We start from the raw sequence: 18,667 nt of genomic DNA, 5'->3' as shown, positions 1-18,667 counted from the left end.
ACCCTGGAGTTATTTATTCATAGCTTCATGAATGCCTTTACTGACCCCTGACATGTACGCACACCTGTCACAGGAAGGAAATGTTGCTTCCTCAAACTTGTTCACACATTAAAAAAGCTCAAACACATGGTGCGAGCTGACCAGTGGTTAACTTTTGCCTCTTTACTTATGTAATAGGCTGTCTGGGATGAGCATTGCAGTCTGGATGAGCAGATGGAGATGCAAAGTCCCTGAATACTCCCGAGCACACAGAAAGAATAACAAATCACAAGCCAAGTCTTACATTCACACATTTGTTTTGTATGCATCCAATGTAAATGTTCTGGACGTCAGTGGTGTTTTCCCTCATAACTAAGAATCTTGTTCTCTAGAGAATCAGTATATTCTCACACCTCCAGCTGCTTTAAATCTTTCTTCTTCCTGAAAAACTGTGTTAGTCGACTCCTTGTTTTTTCTCATACAAGTTTCTGATGCTGCTTGAGATTATTAGTGAGCTTAAAGAAAGCTTTTCAGTAAAACACGTTCTAAATCCGTCTTCTCTAATCTTCTTTCGTCTTGTTTTCTGATGCAAAATTGAAGTTGAAACGATTAGTCACTCAACAAAAAACACAGCAGCAACAATTTTGGTAAACAATAGACTCAAGTCATTTTTTAAACAAAAATGTAATTGCCTCAGTGGTTCTAGCTTCTCAAATGTCATCTGTAATAATAAACTGAGTAGCTTTGGGTTTTGGACTGTTGCTCAAACAACACTGGGGCTCTGGAAACTTGTTTGCTTTTAATCAGTTAAAGGCAAACTATGCAGGATTAGGATTCTTTTTCTCGTTCCTCAGGACCTTTTACCAATCCAAAACGTTGATATTTGAAGTCCCGGGAATGAGACTGAATAATCACGTTCACAAACAGCAACTGACAAATCCTACTTATTCTAACTTTAATTGATAAAATACTTTTATAAGCAGTAGTCTCAAAGCAAACTTTCCCAACATTCTTCTGTAACACAAAGTAGAAGAAAGAATGTGAAAAGTTGCTCGGCAATAAGACGCACAATATAGTCTGATAATCTATGACATATTCATACAGTGTTGTGGTCGTAACATCAACAGGTGGAATCTAACACTTGGCTATAAATCAGTTCCTACACTGGAGGAACCTATAACAAGACTGCTGTTTACTGACGCACACGTCTAATTAAACCTTCTGTTTGTTTAACAGCTACTCTTGTTGTCAGCTAACCACTCATTACCTATATTGTGTATTTAGTGAAGCACTGAGTGTAGAGATACGGGGACGAGAGGCCTGACTTACTGCTGATTACACTGCTGTCTTGCTGCATTAAGATAACGTGTGTGTGTGTGTGTGTGTGTGTGTGTGTGGGAGTGAAAGCACTGTATGTATGTACATGCATGCCTTAGAGGGTGTGCTTGTGTGCATGTGAGCGTGTCCTGTTAAAGATAAGGTGATACATGCCCGGGGTGAATTGTTGACTTGACGTCGGCCACAATGCACCTGTCTCATACATCATGGCGAGCGGGAGGCAGTGTAGGTAACGGACGGAAGAGCCTGCAGCCTTTATTGTTCCATCACCTCACCTCTCTCGTCTCTGCTGTGGGACATCTAAATCTCCCACTCGGTGCAATGCGGCCTTATTTTCCCCACAGCAAGATGATGCATATATACCACGTGCACTGTAAAAAGACACTGTTTGTTTTAACTTGAAAAAAATTGTCTGTGCTGCCTTAATATATTAAGTTGACTGAATTTGAATAGACAATTTTACGTTATTTTGAAATAATTCAAAACAAATAAACGCTTCTATTTGTACAAGCTTAATATACTATATATATATACTATAACTTCTCATACAAATATGACAGAAAATGCTGCTTTCAGCCTCTCTAATATAGAGATTTCCCGCTTTACTCTGTTTATCATATTAAACTGAGTATCTTTGGTTATGGACTGATGTCACCTTGGACTTTGAAAAACTGAGATGGACATTTTTCACTATTTTTCACATTTCATACACTTTGTAGCCCTAGATTAACATGACAACTAACTTTATTCCTTGTTGTTATTTGATAACCACTAATAAATAAGCCAATATGCAAGCAACAAGTAGAAATTGACCGAGGGCAAGTTCATTTGCGAGCCATTTCTTGAATAAATAAACTTGTTTGTAAAGTTAATGAGAAAATGTTAGTTGATTCCACTGAATTAATGTATGATTTTTTTTACAGTGTATGTTTGTCAGTGCACATTTGGAAAATGTACACTTTTAAACATGTAATGAGAAAAAAAAGACGAAAAACAGAGGTAGCAGTATATCCAACAATACCAAGATGAGTCAAGGGGAAATTATACATTTTTTTCCCCTCTAATGAGTTCTTCTATTTAGACTAGATGTCCTTGACTGTGTATATCTAGGCAGGTACCTTTGGGCTGTTTTTAAGTTTTAACTTTCAGAGGGATTTGAACAGAGAGCAGGCATGATATAAAGGTAACTCCTCTGCTCACCTTCCCTCTGGCTCAGTCCTCTCCTCTCCTCTCCTCTCCTCTCCTCTCCTCTCCTCTCCTCTCCTCTCCTCTCCTCTCCTCTCCTCTCCTCTCCTCTCGCCTGATACTTTCCATGTGTGACGGCGACTGTGAGAGCTTAAAGTAATGACTGGGAGGTTTCACTCTCGATTACAGTGAGTCTAGAGAATAGAGGGGGCTGTGTACGAGCTCCGGAGAGAGAGGATGGCAGAGGAAACAAGAAGATGAACTATGCAGGTGTTGGTCAACATTCAACAAATCTCCTGCTCCCTATATTTCATGCTGTTTTTTTTCCTTCATCACGTTTATAATTTAAGCATCACTGCACTAGTTGTCCATTAATTTCAACTTTAAAATTGTATTAATTGCCTATAAGACCATCCATAGTCTGGCTCCAGACTATATAAAAGAGCTTTTGACTCCCTACACCCCAGCCAAGGCCCTAAGATCAGCTCATCAAAATCTTCTGGCTGTTTCACAGACCAGACTGAAAATAAAGGATGACCATGCGTTGTCGGTAACGGCTCCTAATGTCTTTGGAACAGCCTTCTCCTCAGTGTGAGACCAGCAGACTCCAGTGCAGCTTTTTAGTGCCTACTTAAATCTTATTTTTATAAGAAGGCCTACACTTAACAATGTTTTACCTTCCATTACCATATCATATATTATTATTTTACTGTTTTATTTCATCATATCATCTTTCATATTCTAAATGTGCTTGTTTTAGCATCATTATGTTAGCATTTGTATGCACTTCATTCATTCTTCACTATATCTGTCTTATTTGAAGTATTTGAATCTTATATGTTTTTACACTGGTTATCCCCTTAACTTAAATTTTACATGCTTTTAATGGACTTTTTAAACATGTATTTATATACAAACTCTTTCATTTTTGACTTGGACTATGTGAGGGCCTATGCTTTATTTTGTGCTCTAATGTTCCTAATCCTTGTTCCTTGTTTTTCAGTGGGGGGCTTACATGTGTTTCTGTGTTGTGCTTGGGCTTGAAAAGTGCTTTATAAATAACATTATTATGTATTATTAGTTTTTTACCCTCTTTCTCCTCTGGGATTTTTCTCTCTCTGTCTTGATGCAGCTCAACGAAGTGCATGGAGTCGATTAAGTGTCTTGAAGTGCGTTCAGTTTACGTGTTGATTGAAATAGCTCCTGACTGTGTGTGTCTTAGTGACACTCCTCTGATCTGGTATCAGCCGCCTGTGGTTAGGTGTGGTGGATCTGTCATCGCAGCGGCTCAATAACACTGACCTCAGACCGGCGCTTTTCTTCCAGGAAGAGCTGTCATCCGATCTTGAGGATCAGTTTTCCACTTTCTAGGTAGCCAGCCGTTCACAAAGAAGCATCTTTAACCAGTTTATAAGACCACACAGTGTGTAGATGTGTGTGTGAGAGTAAGAGCAGCCACCCAGATTGGCTTTGTTGTCTTTCTAAATGTCTGTCTCCTTCCCTTTGACTCCTGTCCCGACTCGGTGTAAAACATTAGTCCAATCCAGCAAAATGATTTCCAGGCTATTCTCAGAATGGGGATCATTATTTCTGGCTTGGTGCGAGCCCCGCTGGCTAATGTAGGGATAGGTAATGGCAGTGATAATGGACCTGTTGAGAGGTTTGTTTTCCCTCACCCTCCCTCCCTTCCTCTCTGTTCTTCTCACACTTTTCTCCCATTGTCCAGCAGGTAGACAGCATGATGGATGGACAGGGCCTTGGCTGTGTGTCCCCTATCGTACACCCCGCCGTCAGTTGATAGCGCCTGTAAGCGCTTGTCATGATCGATGCCGCTTAGCCCTGCTCCATCACTCAGCCTGACTGCCAATGAAAGGCTTGGACACACTCAGAAACACAAGTAGACATAATGGCAGTGGGAAATTAGGGTGAATCGAGAGCAGGGAGAAAGGATAGATTTTCTCCCCTCTTTCTTCGCCATGTTAACTCTTTCATTTGCTTCACGGGTGGCAGTGAAGCACACAGCCAAATGTATGCGCTCATATGGGATTTTTAAGCCTACAAGTACACATAGACATCATGAATCATTTACAGTGAAAGAAGAGATGTGGGCAACAGTTAAACTAGTTCTGTCTTGATTCTCTATGTGTGTGTGTGTGTGTATGTGTGTGTGTGTCAGCCCTCATGTGGGCTTGATAAGTTCCACTGACATTGTGTTTTCTCTTGGTGGTTGTTGAGTGTTCCAGTCTGGGAGCGCTGTGTGTTTCTCATTGGTTGGTGAGCTGTAGATGATTAGAGTGGAGTCCATCCATGAAATCCCCTTTAGGTCCCATCGACGAGGAGACAGTTTGTGGATGTGTGTGTATTACGAGAGCGGGAGACAGAGGGTGTTACGCTAGCTGTGTTTTTCAACATCTGAATAAATCACAAACCCTCTCCAGATGCGACCACATGGCCTCCTTTCTCCTCTTTCAGCATGTATAGGAGTGTGAGACATTTGAGGGTTAAATGTATAAATGACAGTCCATCATGGGGTCTGTTGGAAATGAGATTATGCTGCTCGACGACTTATTTCCTGAAAATCCATATAAATAAATAGAGACGGCGACACAGCAGAGGAAAAAGAGAATAGACACTCTTAGAAATAAGATAACTAAAACCATAAAGAGCTCTTTGGCTTGTCCCCATTTTTAGTTCCTGTTAGAACCTTTTATTGTATATAGTTTCAATTTCAGAGAGTTCTAAATAGAACCCAACCTAAAAGGTCATACCTAGAACATCTGTGAAAGAATCCACCCAAAAGCCCCAATGAGAAGTTCTGCAGACAGCCCCTCTATAACGTAATGGTTCTACCCAAGAAGTCCCCCCCTCTCTGGGATTCTTTCCAGAACCCTTACACTTTCTAATGGTGCTAACAAGAACCCGCCCAGGGGTTTATACTGAGAACCTTATCTTCAACACTGTCAGGCGGGGTCTACCAGGAACCTTTGGATATTCCAAGGGTTTTATCTAGAACACACTCAGGGGGTTCTATGGAGAACCATTTTATATTTCAAGGGTTTTGTCTAGAACACGCTCAGGTTGTTCTACTCAGAACCCTTTTAGATTATGGTACAAATAGCCCTTGAAGAACTCTTTCTTCTAAAAAGGATTCTTTGCATGAAAAGCGATTTTTATGGAATCCTTAAGTCTTATAAAGAACCCTTGCAAACTCTTTCTACACAAAACAGTCTCTTCACAAGCAAATGGTTTTGGGTAGAACCTCAGTCCTTCAGAAAGAACCCTTATTTCTCAGAGTGTAGTGAAGTGACACGTAGCTCTGCTCCATCATTTTCCCTGACTGTTTGTACTAGTTTTGGTGGACTGGTGTTGACATTAGCTTTCAAAAGAAAAAGGAATTACAAAGACAAACAGATGCTATTGAATTATGCTGCATTCTGTGTCAGTACAGTGTTTGTTTTTCATTAGGAGCCTTTGTAGACGCTATATTTAGTCCTAGAAGGGAGACAGAGAGGGAAAGAGAGACTTTCTCTCCTGGGTTTTTGTGTGAGAGTATTCCTAAAGCAGCCTGTTTATTCCTCTCTTTATAAAAGCAGCAGTTTCTCCTTCCCCGCTTTTCAAGTCCTCCTCCCACTGAGCTCCATCCAGCTCTTCCCCTCCTCCTCATCTCCACCACAAAGGGACTAGAGAAACACCTTACACACTCGGCGTGCTTGCGTGTACTATATCTGCGTGTCTGTGCATGATAATTTGCTTGAACGTGAATGAAGGATTTTATTTTTAAGACTGTGTTTTGACCTCCGGATGATCATGGTAATCACGAAGATGATAGTGGTGCTGGTGTCTGGCCTCCTTGTCCAGATTGCACGGACTGCTGCATGGAGGTACAAAACGGTGAGGGTAGACAGGAGAGAGAAAGTGAAGGGAGACACAGCTAGGAGGCATGTTTACCATTTATTTTCGAAAGCATAATGTGAAGGTGTGGAGAGAGAAGGATGAGAAGAGGGGAGGGGGGGCACGAGGGTGAGAGGGAAGGCGCAGATACTCTTGACCGCACACAGAAACACTCAGTCACTCTCTCCGGGCCACACAGACACACACATATACATGCCTGTGTTTTGGCAAGCACCCAAAGGCCCCGCAGCCTCGATCCATACTCCTTCTCACCTCATTCTCTTTATGTTATCCCCCACTCTTAACACCTTCCCTCTTTTTTCATCTGCCTGACACGGCGGCTTCGTTGTCTTCAACAGTTCTCTGCACCTCAACCAAAGACATGTCTGCACATAATGCAGCATGTCAGCGTAGCAAGTTGTTTGTTTTTCACTTTTTACTGTACTCAGGACATTTTTAAAGCTTAAAAATGGCCTTAATCAGGCGGTAACGTCTAGTCTCGGACTCTTCCACTACAACCTTTCCTTCCTCTTCCTGTCATTGCTTTCTCACGGTTTGTTGGAGCTTCCCCTCGGTTGGCTGCATCAGCTGTAGCTCCAGTGACAGGGTTAATGGCTCCATTTAAACACCGATTGAGCCATCATTAACCCCCCCATACCTGCTCCTACCTACCACTGCCACATCACTGACAGAAAAAGGTGTTTTTAAGTCAAGTCTTGAGTCGGTTGAGATTAGTCCAAGTCATGTAATTGCAAGTTAATTACAGTTTTTCACATCTTTGAGTGCTGATAATTAAAATGACTTGACATCTGAACATTTTGTCTTGAACTCTGTTCTTTTTTTGCATAAATGACACCTAATTAGGTCCAATTAATTAAATATTCAGGTTTTAAGGCTATGTAAGGCTTGCCTGTCATCTTTAATCTTTTTTTATTGTTCTGGGATTAATTCAGGTCAAAGTCTGGAGACCCCATCAAGACTTGAACTCCTCATCTTTTGTGACAGATCTGACTTGACTCCAAGTCTCCAGCATTTTCTCTTTCGTCAGCACATACTGATTTGAAGAGAGCTGCTGCTACTGTGGTTCAGGAGGTAGAGTGGGTCGTCCATTAATCAGAAAGTCTGCGGTTTAAGGCCTTGCTCCTCCAGTCTGCATGTCAAAGTGTCCTTGGGCAGGATACCTGGCCTCAAAATTATGAGTGTGTGGGTGAATGTAACATGTAGTTGTAAACTGCTTCGAGTTGTAGAAAAACAGTAAATAAAATGCAGTCCAAATGCGTTTGTTTTTACATTAAATGAGCACTAATATGAGCAGTTTAGACTGACACAGATTAAGACAAAATGTGGATGCGGACATAAATAATTTGTGCGTGTTGGGGTTGGGTTGTTTATTTGAATGTATTGCTCCTTTATTTGCAGTATCTTGAGTCATTTGTTGGTGCATTTCCAAGTTGAGCCACTTCTGTCTGAAAGCCCGCAGTTTATGTGTGCGGTTGTTTATGTGTGTGTGTCTACTTGTGGGTTTTTACCGTGCAGGGAGGAAGAAAGTAGTTAGCAGTTAGTGGCAGCACACTGCCATTCTTTTAACAGCCCTCACACACCTCATTAACTCCCTTAATGAGTAAGTAATCAGACACATTCCCCCTCTGTCTTTCTGTCCTTTTCTCCCTCTTTAAATGGACGAAGAAAATTAAGAGCATTTGGCAAGAATAAACATTTTCTTATCATGCAATCGAGTCGAGAAATCAAGAAAACAAACACTATTTTAGATGCACACACTAAAATAAATGCACTTACACTGGCAGAAATACAGGCACTTCTTTTCAGGATCTAATCAGTCACAAATGGAGTTGTTAAGTTTTTTATTTTTACTGGATGTGGTTATACTGTTTTTTAAGACAGCAATAAAGTGTTTTCTTAGCTTGACTGTAAATAGATCTCTAAATGGGTAACAGTACGACGCAGTGAGACATGGACCGAAGAGACAGAGTGATGAAACAAGGATGAGAGGAAAGGAAGACACTCGGGCAGTGTCCGCACCACTAAAATTAAAATGTCAAAATGTCATTCACATGTTGATCACTTTGCATCCAGCACTTTCAGGTCCTTTTTGAAATTGAAAAGCACGATAAAATCATCCAAAAATCTCCTCTCTTGAGCATTCGTATGCCACATTTACCCATAATCAAGGCACAAATTCAGTTTGTACTCTCTTTCATCTTGGTTAGTCTTTCCACTGTTTTAACAATAACCAACTCACTCATGTTTCCTGTACTTAGATATGCTATGTGCTAGATGCATCTATGTTGAAATGTCAACCAAATTTGAAGACAATTGAAACACATTATGTGGGAAATATAAAAGCAAAACATATCTTCAGTTAGCTAATGTCAGCAAAACTATAGCTAACTGGCTAGTGAATCTACATCAATAATTAGTTACCTAGTGTTTGTCTTAATTCACAATCAGTCTTAGTTTGCCTCAAAAACAGAGAGAAAAAGTTCCTCTAAATCCACATTCTAGAGTTACTTTACCAGAAAAGTGCAAACAAAGACGGTGAGAAGGAGACAGAAAGTGGTAGCAGTGAACAGTTTGTGTGAATGGGGTCAGTGAAGGGGAGACTGTCTTGCAGAGTTCAGACTTCAACATAAATCCTTAAATGGCAGTGTGTTTTTCCCCTCAATGAACCTTTAAAACCAAGACATCAGAACATCAGATCATCCCGACTGATTTATGACCCCTGGTGTCAACCAACTGTGGAGGCAGAGGTTATGAAACCTTTACGATATGAAAGAGGCAATTGTCTGTGTTTGCACGTAGGCATGTGCACGCTTGTGTCCATATGCATGTTTTCATTTGTGCATTAGAAGCTGTATATTAGTTACCCACAGATAACCACACTGTGGAGCCTGAAGCCCTGAGGGTTTTAATTAGAAAAGGCTGCGTGTCCCTGAGGTGGCTGAGCCAATGTTGCAGCATCCACAGAAAAAATCCTTTAGCTGTCAAAATAAAGATTAAAGAATTAAAAGTGTGATTATAATAGGCATAACAAAAACTATGCTAATCTCTTTACGCTGCTTTTTTGATTTGCGGGATTAGCATCTGATCAGCAGCCACAGTAAGTATTTGTGTCACGTACAAGAGATTTGAAGTTGTGTACAGTATTAATGCAATGTACTGAGATAGAGATCAGAGGTTAATGATGTGAATCAGACAGGAACCAGACATTACCTTCAATGTGCGGCTAATCTCCAGACCAGGCGCCTTGAGCTATGTCTGATAACATTGCTAATTATTCCAGATACACTCTGCAGGGATTCTTGTAAATAGGCATATCAGTAGCTGAGTTTATTGTTCGGGCACTTTACACTGACTAAATGATACCGTTGTTTGAGGTCTTGCAGAAGAAGTGAAATCTTAAAAAGTCCTGACCGCAGCACGCTAGGGGCTGTAGTTCCTACTGTGAGGACACACCTGAAAACATGTGTGTTACCTCATCATTAGGGCCACAATGGGAATGAACTGTGAGCAACGTCACCTAAAGAGAGCCAGGCTACATTAATGAACTAACTGCCCACTTTGAGGTATGTAGTGCATTAAGGTAAATCTATACCAGGTCTAGCCACACTCACTCTCACTCACTCGGGTATTGCTTCACACACCTGTAATGAAAAAGGACTGGTAGGCATGCTGTGTGCAGGAAATAAGGAAACAAAAAGTCGCAGGTCTGACATCATTACAGCACTCTGTGAGATGCCTTGGGGCCTGGAGCAGGGCTGGAGGCCACAGCCATGCCTCAGGATAGTCTTCATAGCATTGTAATGAGTGTATGGAAGGAGTCTGGGCAGTGCAGAGTGCCGCAGGTCTCTGACGGTTTCCATGAATCCTTTTAGCCCTAACAGAGCTGAACAAGTGGAGAGAAGTCTGGAGGTTATGACTTCTGCTCCTGCTTCTCATACTTAAAGGGACAGTTAAGATTATATGAATTTTAGCTACTTAAAAAGGTCTGCCTAAAAACATCAATATCAGTTTAGGTGTACACTATATTAAGAATATTTTCTGCTGTCAGACAACCTTTTCCGGACGGGAAACTGCCATTATATAAGCCAAATATCAAAACCAAGCATATAAAAATTATAAACCAAACTTTTGTTTGCATTTATGTGTGATTTAGTGTTTTAAAAGGATATGTTGTCACACCATAACACAAACCAAATATCAGACCAGCAACTCCTGTGGTCTGAAAGGTAAAATTACCAGTTTCACCCATGGAGTTTGATTGGTTTGGAGAGAGTGATATTTGGTTTGTATAGCTGCAGTTTCCCGTCAGAAAAGGCTGTCTGATGGCAAGGTCAAACACTGAAAGCACTCTAAATATAGCAAACATTAAAACTATTGATTTTGGACCTTTTTTAAGTTGCTAAAATAAGTTTTGCTGCTGTCTCTGACCACAGCAGTACATTGCTTAGTTTCCTGCACTGTTGTTCTTGCTGCTTCTCCAAACTGGGGACTTGCCAGTCGGCATCTACTGTAGGTACTACACTGATGATTGATAAGTACCTCATACAGCTCCACATCAAAACCCCGAACCATCCCACAACACTTCACAATCTGATGACCCTGAGGTTAGTTGAGGTCACATTTCAGAAAATGTGTATTGGCCAGACACTCAAAGGCAGAACGATTTGTTGGAGAAACAAAGGACAAAGAGGAAGGAAACTGTTTTATATCTTTCTGTCATTTCTCGCCATGCCAGTTTGGCTTTTTAACTATGTTTGGGCTGCCTCTCAAGTGATGCACTGTGGTGGTATTTGCTGAAGGGCTGAAACATTAGATTTACTGTCATTACTTAGCGATGGAGACCGTGGTGGCCAATATCCCTCTTTGCGGTGAGTGTTCTCACATAATCATGTCTGTTTTTGAAGGGATCAGTGCTTCCCCGAAAATCTGCTTCCAAACTAATCAGAAATGTCAAATATCTCAGAGCCAACACGCAGTCGGGGCTGAGCTTAGAAAATACCAGTGAGGGGCAACCACAGACTATGTAAAATACAGCATGGTCTCCCACAGAAATGTCCTGTTTGCCGTTTTAAGAATGTGTAAATGCAGAAATGTAGCGTTGCTAAATTTAATATCGCTCTGGCTCCCGTAGGAGTCGAACCCGTCGATAAATCCTTAAAGGACACAGAAGACTGCAGACTCCAAACCATGACCACTGTGATTATTCTGTTATATGTGACAGAGGAGAGAACAAACCAGGCAAAAGGGAGAAAAGCAATATAAGTAAATGAGAGAAAGGCAGACTTTCTGGCACGATAGATAGCATCATTCAGGGTTGTCATAGGGCTTTTTTTGGGCACACATTGTCCCAGAACAGACCTACAGTCACAAAGCGACCTCCCACGACCTCGCCATCTAATCCAATCAAACTGCACCATAAGTGGGAGCATATAGATCAGTCCAGCCAATCGTGTTATAGCGTGCTAATAGGATTATGGGGGTTTTAGTGTACGGATTCCACCCTAGAGCTTTCATTTTACTACTTACACACGTAGCATTGTATTCATATTGTCAGAGCCATCCTGCCTCATCTTGCTTCCCATGCCTGTCTCCATCTCTCTGTGTCTCTGTCTTTCTCCGTCTCCTTGCACCTACTGTACTGTAGCCTCCGGCACTCCAACACTGCCATCCTAGCACAGCAATCTGTTATCATTTCTTATTGTAACCCGGCAGCGAACACACGCAGCAAAGACATACTGCACTAGTCCTCCCAGATGTCCGGGGGGAGAAGTATTCACAGAATGTCTGCAGTACAGTACTACGGCGTCTGTGTGTGTTTGTGTTAGTGTGTTTGTTGCGGGAAGGTGAGGAGAAGGTGAAAGGACTAATTAGTCATCAGATAGAGTGCATGGCCAGGTAGACCAAAAGCATTCCTCTAGCATGGAGCCGCCTTGATAAGAGGCACCAATATAGCCCGGGTGCCAGACTGACTCAGCTTTCAACTCTGCACTCAGGCTGCTTTGCCAAGAGAACAACAAAGGAGCTGGAGGGAGCACAACAACTGTTCTGGCTCCCATGCTCGCTGGTGAGGAGACGTGAAGCTGGTTTGATGTTTGGGATATGATCCTGCAGAACGTGGCAGACTGACAGAACAGATAGATTATTGTTGTTTAATTGACTAAATTGCCTGCTAACTCCGTTGCACCGAATATCTCTGTGAAGGCAGATGTTATGCAGATCTGCAGAGGAAGTAAAACTCAGAAAACCTCAGATGATAAAATTAGAATGTGCCATTAGGTTGAATATTTATGTTCTCTTTGAACACAAGCCAGCGATGTGTGTGTTTCAGTTGCACATCTGTACTCGCACGTCACATTTTTGTGAGCTCAGAATAAGAGCCAGATAAAGCTGCTGTCTGTGCTGTTGAAATGTGAGGCAGTTTAGATAATTGGAATGCTTTAGGGCTCCAACTAATGATTATTTTCATTATTGATTAGTCTGCTGAATATTTTTCGATTAATCTTTTAATGTATAAAATATCAAAAAATCAGGACAGCCCCTGACTAAAGAGTTTTCTAGTCAACCAGTAGTCATCAGTTCCAGCCTTTTAGTCAACTAGCCATCATACGTTCATGATATTAGTTTGATGATTTAAATACTTATTTTGGGGGCCCGTGGCGAGCCGCCTGGTACTTGCTGATTCTGAATGTGTCTGAACAACTAGCAGTGGGACTGACTAACTGAGCTTACTAGCTAATGACAGCTACAGCACAGTTAGCAGTTACCAAAATGACATCTTCAAATTACTTCTTTTGTCCAACTAACAGTCAAAAACCCACAGACTCTTAATTTACTGTCATAAATGACAAAGAAAAGCAGCAAATCCTCACATTTAAGAAGTTGGGACCAGAGAATGTGTGACATTTTTGCTTGAAAAATGACTGAAATGATTAATCTTTCATCTGAATAGTTGGCAACTAATTTTCTTTCGATCGACTAATCCAAGGGTTTTCAGAATCTCAGGCAAAGCTCGGAAAAGCTGCCCCCCTCAGTTTACTGGCTAAGGTTTGCTCGATTTGCTTTCTGGATCTCTATGGGATCATGATTATGTTATCTGGTCTTGTAGACACTCATCCACTGAGCGAAGATAGTCTGATATTGCTGTTTGACATCATTTAAACACATACATAAAAACAGGTCAGTTCAAAGGCATTTATTAGCTACTGACTCTACAAAAGTGGGAAAAACAATACAATTCCCCGAAAGTAGTGTACCTCTGAATTATCTGTTCAACCAAAACACACACCTTTTTTGTGTTGTCTCCTTTAAATGTAATGTTTTTCACTTCCTTTCACTGCGCTTCTCCTGAAACTGTCTGGAGTTCCTTGCTTACAAAACCTTTCGACTAATCAATTAATCAACTAGTCGATGTAGTGCTACAGTGCTTCTTTATTAGTCTATCCAAGGTATAAAAGTGCATTTTATGGCCATTCTAATATGGTGTCATGCCATTTTAAATAAACAGTGATCTTCTAATGGGTTGAGACTATAAAGATGGGGCAAGAGCCAGAGTCGACTGCCACCCTCCACTTGATCTCTGTAGGAACAGTCACTGTGCACATGCAATCATATCCCATGAGACACCGAACTATGCACTTTCAAGCCAAATGCATCATTTTATTTTGGTAAAAGTTCAATAGTTGTTTTGTATTTAATATATTCAAACAAGAAAGAAACAAACACGCAAATTCCATTTTTAATTGTGGTGTATTTGCAGTGGCCTGCAGAGCGCTGTTTTAATTTCTTCGGCACCATAAAGGCACAACCACCCATTCATTAGATAGATTGCACAACACAACCGCTGTGGTGTGTGTTTTGCTCCCCTCTTTTGTGTCTCGGTTCAAACAATGTGTGCGCAACATTCATTCCGAGGAAAGTTCTGGAGAGGATGACCCAATGGGGACACTATGTGAGACCGATCATGAGAACTCGTTGTACCATTACCCCACGGGGTTTTATAAGTGTGGATACTTGTTGAGTGCATCATGGGAATGGCGTGCTGTGGTGTACATTAACATTAAATAAGTAGAAGTCATCAAAGTCTTCGAGAGAGCAGTTGTGTTGTGTAGTTTTATAGACTGCGGTGGCTTCAGCCTCTCCATGGGCGACCATAAGTACTCTGTTTACGTCTGTCCGAGCTATGGGAGCCTTCCATGCGTGTGTGTGTTTCAAGACAGGAGCCTCTCTGGCAGCGCCCTACAGTTTCCCTGTGTGGTGTGTGTGTGTGTAGAAGAGGGGCAGAGCCTTTCTGAATGAGGTTAGCTCGCCATTTAAACGGCAGACAAAAGACTCTGCTAATTAAAACTATGGCTACTTGTGTTTCACTCACTCTCATTCCTCCCCTCCTCTCTGACCCTCCCCTCTCTCACGCGCTTACTTTCCACACACATGCACTTTTCAAAGGCCTAATTTGTACCCACCGTTAAACGCCGGACAGATAATGTTCTTTGTGCTGCAGCGTCTTAATGAATCCACCCCACAGGATCAGGGAGGACCCCTCATTGGTCGCTGCCCTGCTGCCTGTTTGTTCGGTCTCTGCGCAGGCAGTGAGCTGGGCACCTCTCACCAGAGCATGGTCAAGGCAGCCACAGAGAACAAATTATAGCATGAGTGAACACTGAATAATACAGCCACTATAAAATAACCACTCCATTGTGAGCAAAGCTCTCCATGCAGTACCACACCTCAGGGTTTTGGCACATGTTGGAGAGAGAAAACAGTTTGCCTTCAGCTTTCTGTTCTGCACCGATGAGTGTGGTAAAAGAGGGAGTGACACTGAATAGAGTGTGAATTCTGCTGGTTGAAAAGCATGCTTTAAACACTGGAAATCAAAAGTTTACATAGGAAATTGTTGGATGTGTTAATGTTGCTCCCTAAAAGGGTACTTTTCTAAAGAACACACACCCTGCCGAACCAAACAAACCAAACCAAGCCAGCCTCGAGGATAAGTTATGTGTAACTAATGCCTACTTATTGTCTCCACAGAGATCTGAGTGAGAACTTCATCCAGTCTATTCCCAGAAAAGCATTCAGAGGAGCTACAGACATCAAAAACCTGTGAGTGCCTCACCCTTTCCAGCAGGGATGGAAGAACTTAGTCGAGTCAGTTTTTATTTATGTTGCCCTGTATCACAAATCACATTTTGCCTCAAGGGCCGCTGCAACAAACAAATATTTTCATTATTGATTAATGTTTGGTGTATTGAATGCAAAAGTAAATATTTAAAAGTTCCCAATGCAAATTCCAGAAATGTATTGTTTTGTGAGTCCAAAACCCAAATAATGTAGTTTACTATCATAGAAGTCACAGACAATCATAAACTATTCACTCTGAAAAGCTGGAAATTAGAGCTGCAGCAATTTTTTTGATTAATTGATTAGTTGTCTGCTATTAAATTAATCACCAACTGTTAAGATAATCAATCTGTTTGTTTAATTTTAGTCAAAATTATCTTCATTTCAGCTTCTTAAATGTGAGTGCTTTGAATATTTTCTGGTTTCTTTGCTCATTTATGACAGTAAACAGAATATCTTGTGTTGTGGACAAAATTAGACATTTTATGGACCAAACAACTAATGATAATGAAAATAATCGTCATTTGCAGCCCTACCTCCCTCTTGCCAGAGGCAAGAGGCCCTGCATCATCAAAAATCACAATTTGCGAGTCACTGCAACTAATGATTATTTTAATTATTGATTAATGATTGAACATTTGTGCCAAGATACCGTCATATTGCTGTTTGATTTAACTTAACACTGCACCAAATACATTGAAAAAGTCTGCCCAAAAAACAGTAAAATTCCCCTTCACTGTATCTCTGAATGATCTCTTTAATAAAATCACACACATTAAGGCTATTCTGCCTAAATTAACTAATATAATATGTTTTTTCATTTCTATTCTCTGAGCCTCCCTGAAACTGTTTGGATGTTTTAGTAGTTGATACATCAGAAATCAGTGATGATAAATCAGTGAAGAGTTAATCAAATCACTTGTGTGCTCCATTCACAACTCATACAGTATAATTCCAGCATGTTAAAAAAATAAAATTGTTTATCTGGCTGTGTTAATAGCCTTCAGTAAAACTAAACCATTATGTGCATGTTGGTGAGTGTGTATATGTTCACTGGGTTGTATATCACTCTGACTGAGTGTACACTAAGTCACACACAAGCAGCTCCCCAAAGATGGCTTGTAGCAACTGTGATTTGCATCTTCACCAGATTATGTGCACGTTCACACACAGACACAGAGATTTATGAGGTGTATCGATGCAGATAAACAATCACTTAAGTCCCCTTTCGCTGCTCTTGGGGTTACATGAGCTGATATGACTAAACCGGCATTGATTTACCATAGTCCATCAGTGTACTGCTTACTGTATCGATGATTACAACTAGCCCGCAGGGAGACAGAAAGATTGTGTATGTGTCTTGTGTAACAAAGCCTCTCTCTGTCTCTCTCCTGTGTGCTCTGCAGTCAGCTGGATAAAAACCACATCAGCTGCGTCGAGGATGGAGCCTTCAGAGCTCTGAGAGGCTTGGAAGTGCTGTAAGTATCCAGCTCCACCCTGAATCATCCCATTAAAGCACTTAGTTAAATTAATATATTGTTTTTTTCCCAACTAATAACCATAACTAATATACACAAAGCGCGGACCTTTAATTAGTATGGCTCTTTTTTTATTATGCCAAAATACCCCCAGTGGGCCTCACGAGGGGGCCTGCATCATGGAGACCAAGCTCCATTAACTCATTGTTCCACACAGTTGACAGCAGCGTTCCCGTCCATCACATTAACACCCCCCTCACCCACCCACTCTTCCACCTCCATCTACACCCCTTCCAGCCCTGGGCGGGCCATCTGACAAGGGAGCTCCAACCATCTTGATCAAAAATCCCATTCAAGTGAGCATTCCACCCCGGACGCATTGGTGGCCGTGTTATACAGTTTCTTTTAAAACATTCAATTAATCATCCCTTGTCAAAAATCATAATCACAGGCCTCCATCAGAGCTCTCCACCTGAAACAATGTAGACTAACAGTGCGGACCGGGGGACAAAGGCACTTTGACAGCCTTGTTATTTTTATGGTGAAAGACTGTGTTGTGCATGTGTGTTTGTGGGGTATTTTTAGGGGGTGGGGGAGACAAAAAAAGCCATTAAAGGCTGCTTTCATGGCTTGGATGGATTGCAGATGTAGTGATAGGGTTGTCATAATGGTGTAAGAGTGGTTTGGGGGGGGGGGGTTGTTTTGATGGGGTCTGTATGTATAGCTTTTATGGGGGAGGAGGACAGGTTGTGTTAAAGGGGGGGGTGAAGGTTGAAATATGGTAAAGGGCTATTAGGCTGATTGAAATGACCCGATTCTCTCGCTGCAGCTGATGCCCAGGGTTCGAGAGAAGTGTGTGTGTGTGTGTTTCTTGAACTACAAGTTGGGGGGCGCTTGTGATCATGCCTGTACGTGCATGCATGTATGTATATTTGCATGCACGACTGTATGTGTGCGTGGGAGGTGCGAGGGCTTCCCATCTGTGTGGAATGAGGTGTTATATTCCCAGCGGGATGCCACAAAGAGAGGCAGAGAGAAAAGAGAGGCGGGGTGGATGTAAAAAGACGGAATGGTAGAGGACGCCCGCAACCCCAACTCTTTTTGAACTATATATTTTTTAAAATGGCTCTTCTCCCCCACGCTGATGATGTGACTTTGTTCGCTCTTTTCTTTTCACAGAACACTGAACAACAACAACATCAGCAGCATCCCCGTTTCCAGCTTCAACCACATGCCCAAACTACGAACCTTGTAAGTCACACCTACACACAACAATGCTCGCTCCCTCTCTGGAGGGACTCTTTAAAATGAAACTATATTCCACAGTGGGGAAAGTGCTAAAGTCCAATACGATCTCAATGGGAGTACATGTCATTCCAGGCGGTGTTGGGAGGCAGCCATAGCCACAGAGCACCACAGAGGGGTCTGTAGCGATGCCAGGGGCCATTATCCCCTCCATCTAAAGCACACATAACAACAACTGGCCCAGATAGACGCAAATAGCCCCAGCAGCCTATTGTGAATTGTGCATTGTATGTGATTACTAAATCTGAAATTATGCACAAATTAAAACAATTATGCCTGCTGAGAGTCTCAGAGCCGTGACTCCACACGTCTTGTGGTAGAGTTTTGGGTTCCTCGCTCCCAGTGGGGTTATATTA

The 18,667-nt window shown here is 41.7% G+C and overlaps 1 protein-coding gene across 5 annotated transcripts in view; it reads left to right on the top strand.

Moving 5' to 3' along the window:
* The window catches only part of slit1a (slit homolog 1a (Drosophila)), a 113,728-nt gene that overhangs the window by 46,605 nt on the left and 48,456 nt on the right, over positions 1 to 18,667 (top strand). For all 5 annotated transcript variants that reach the window (XM_084736674.1, XM_084736673.1, XM_084736671.1 and 2 more), the window contains exons 5-7: positions 15,439 to 15,510; positions 16,935 to 17,006; positions 18,186 to 18,257. In XM_084736674.1, the coding sequence (XP_084592800.1) occupies positions 15,439 to 15,510; positions 16,935 to 17,006; positions 18,186 to 18,257 (216 nt within the window). The remainder of the gene's footprint in view (positions 1 to 15,438; positions 15,511 to 16,934; positions 17,007 to 18,185; positions 18,258 to 18,667) is intronic.

Source organism: Lutjanus erythropterus, chromosome 14, assembly GCF_056507025.1.
Source record: "Lutjanus erythropterus isolate fLutEry1 chromosome 14, fLutEry1.hap2, whole genome shotgun sequence".
NCBI lineage: Eukaryota > Metazoa > Chordata > Actinopteri > Lutjaniformes > Lutjanidae > Lutjanus > Lutjanus erythropterus.
Note: the sequence above shows the minus strand (reverse complement) of the source record. Positions and strands in the feature narration are given on the sequence as shown.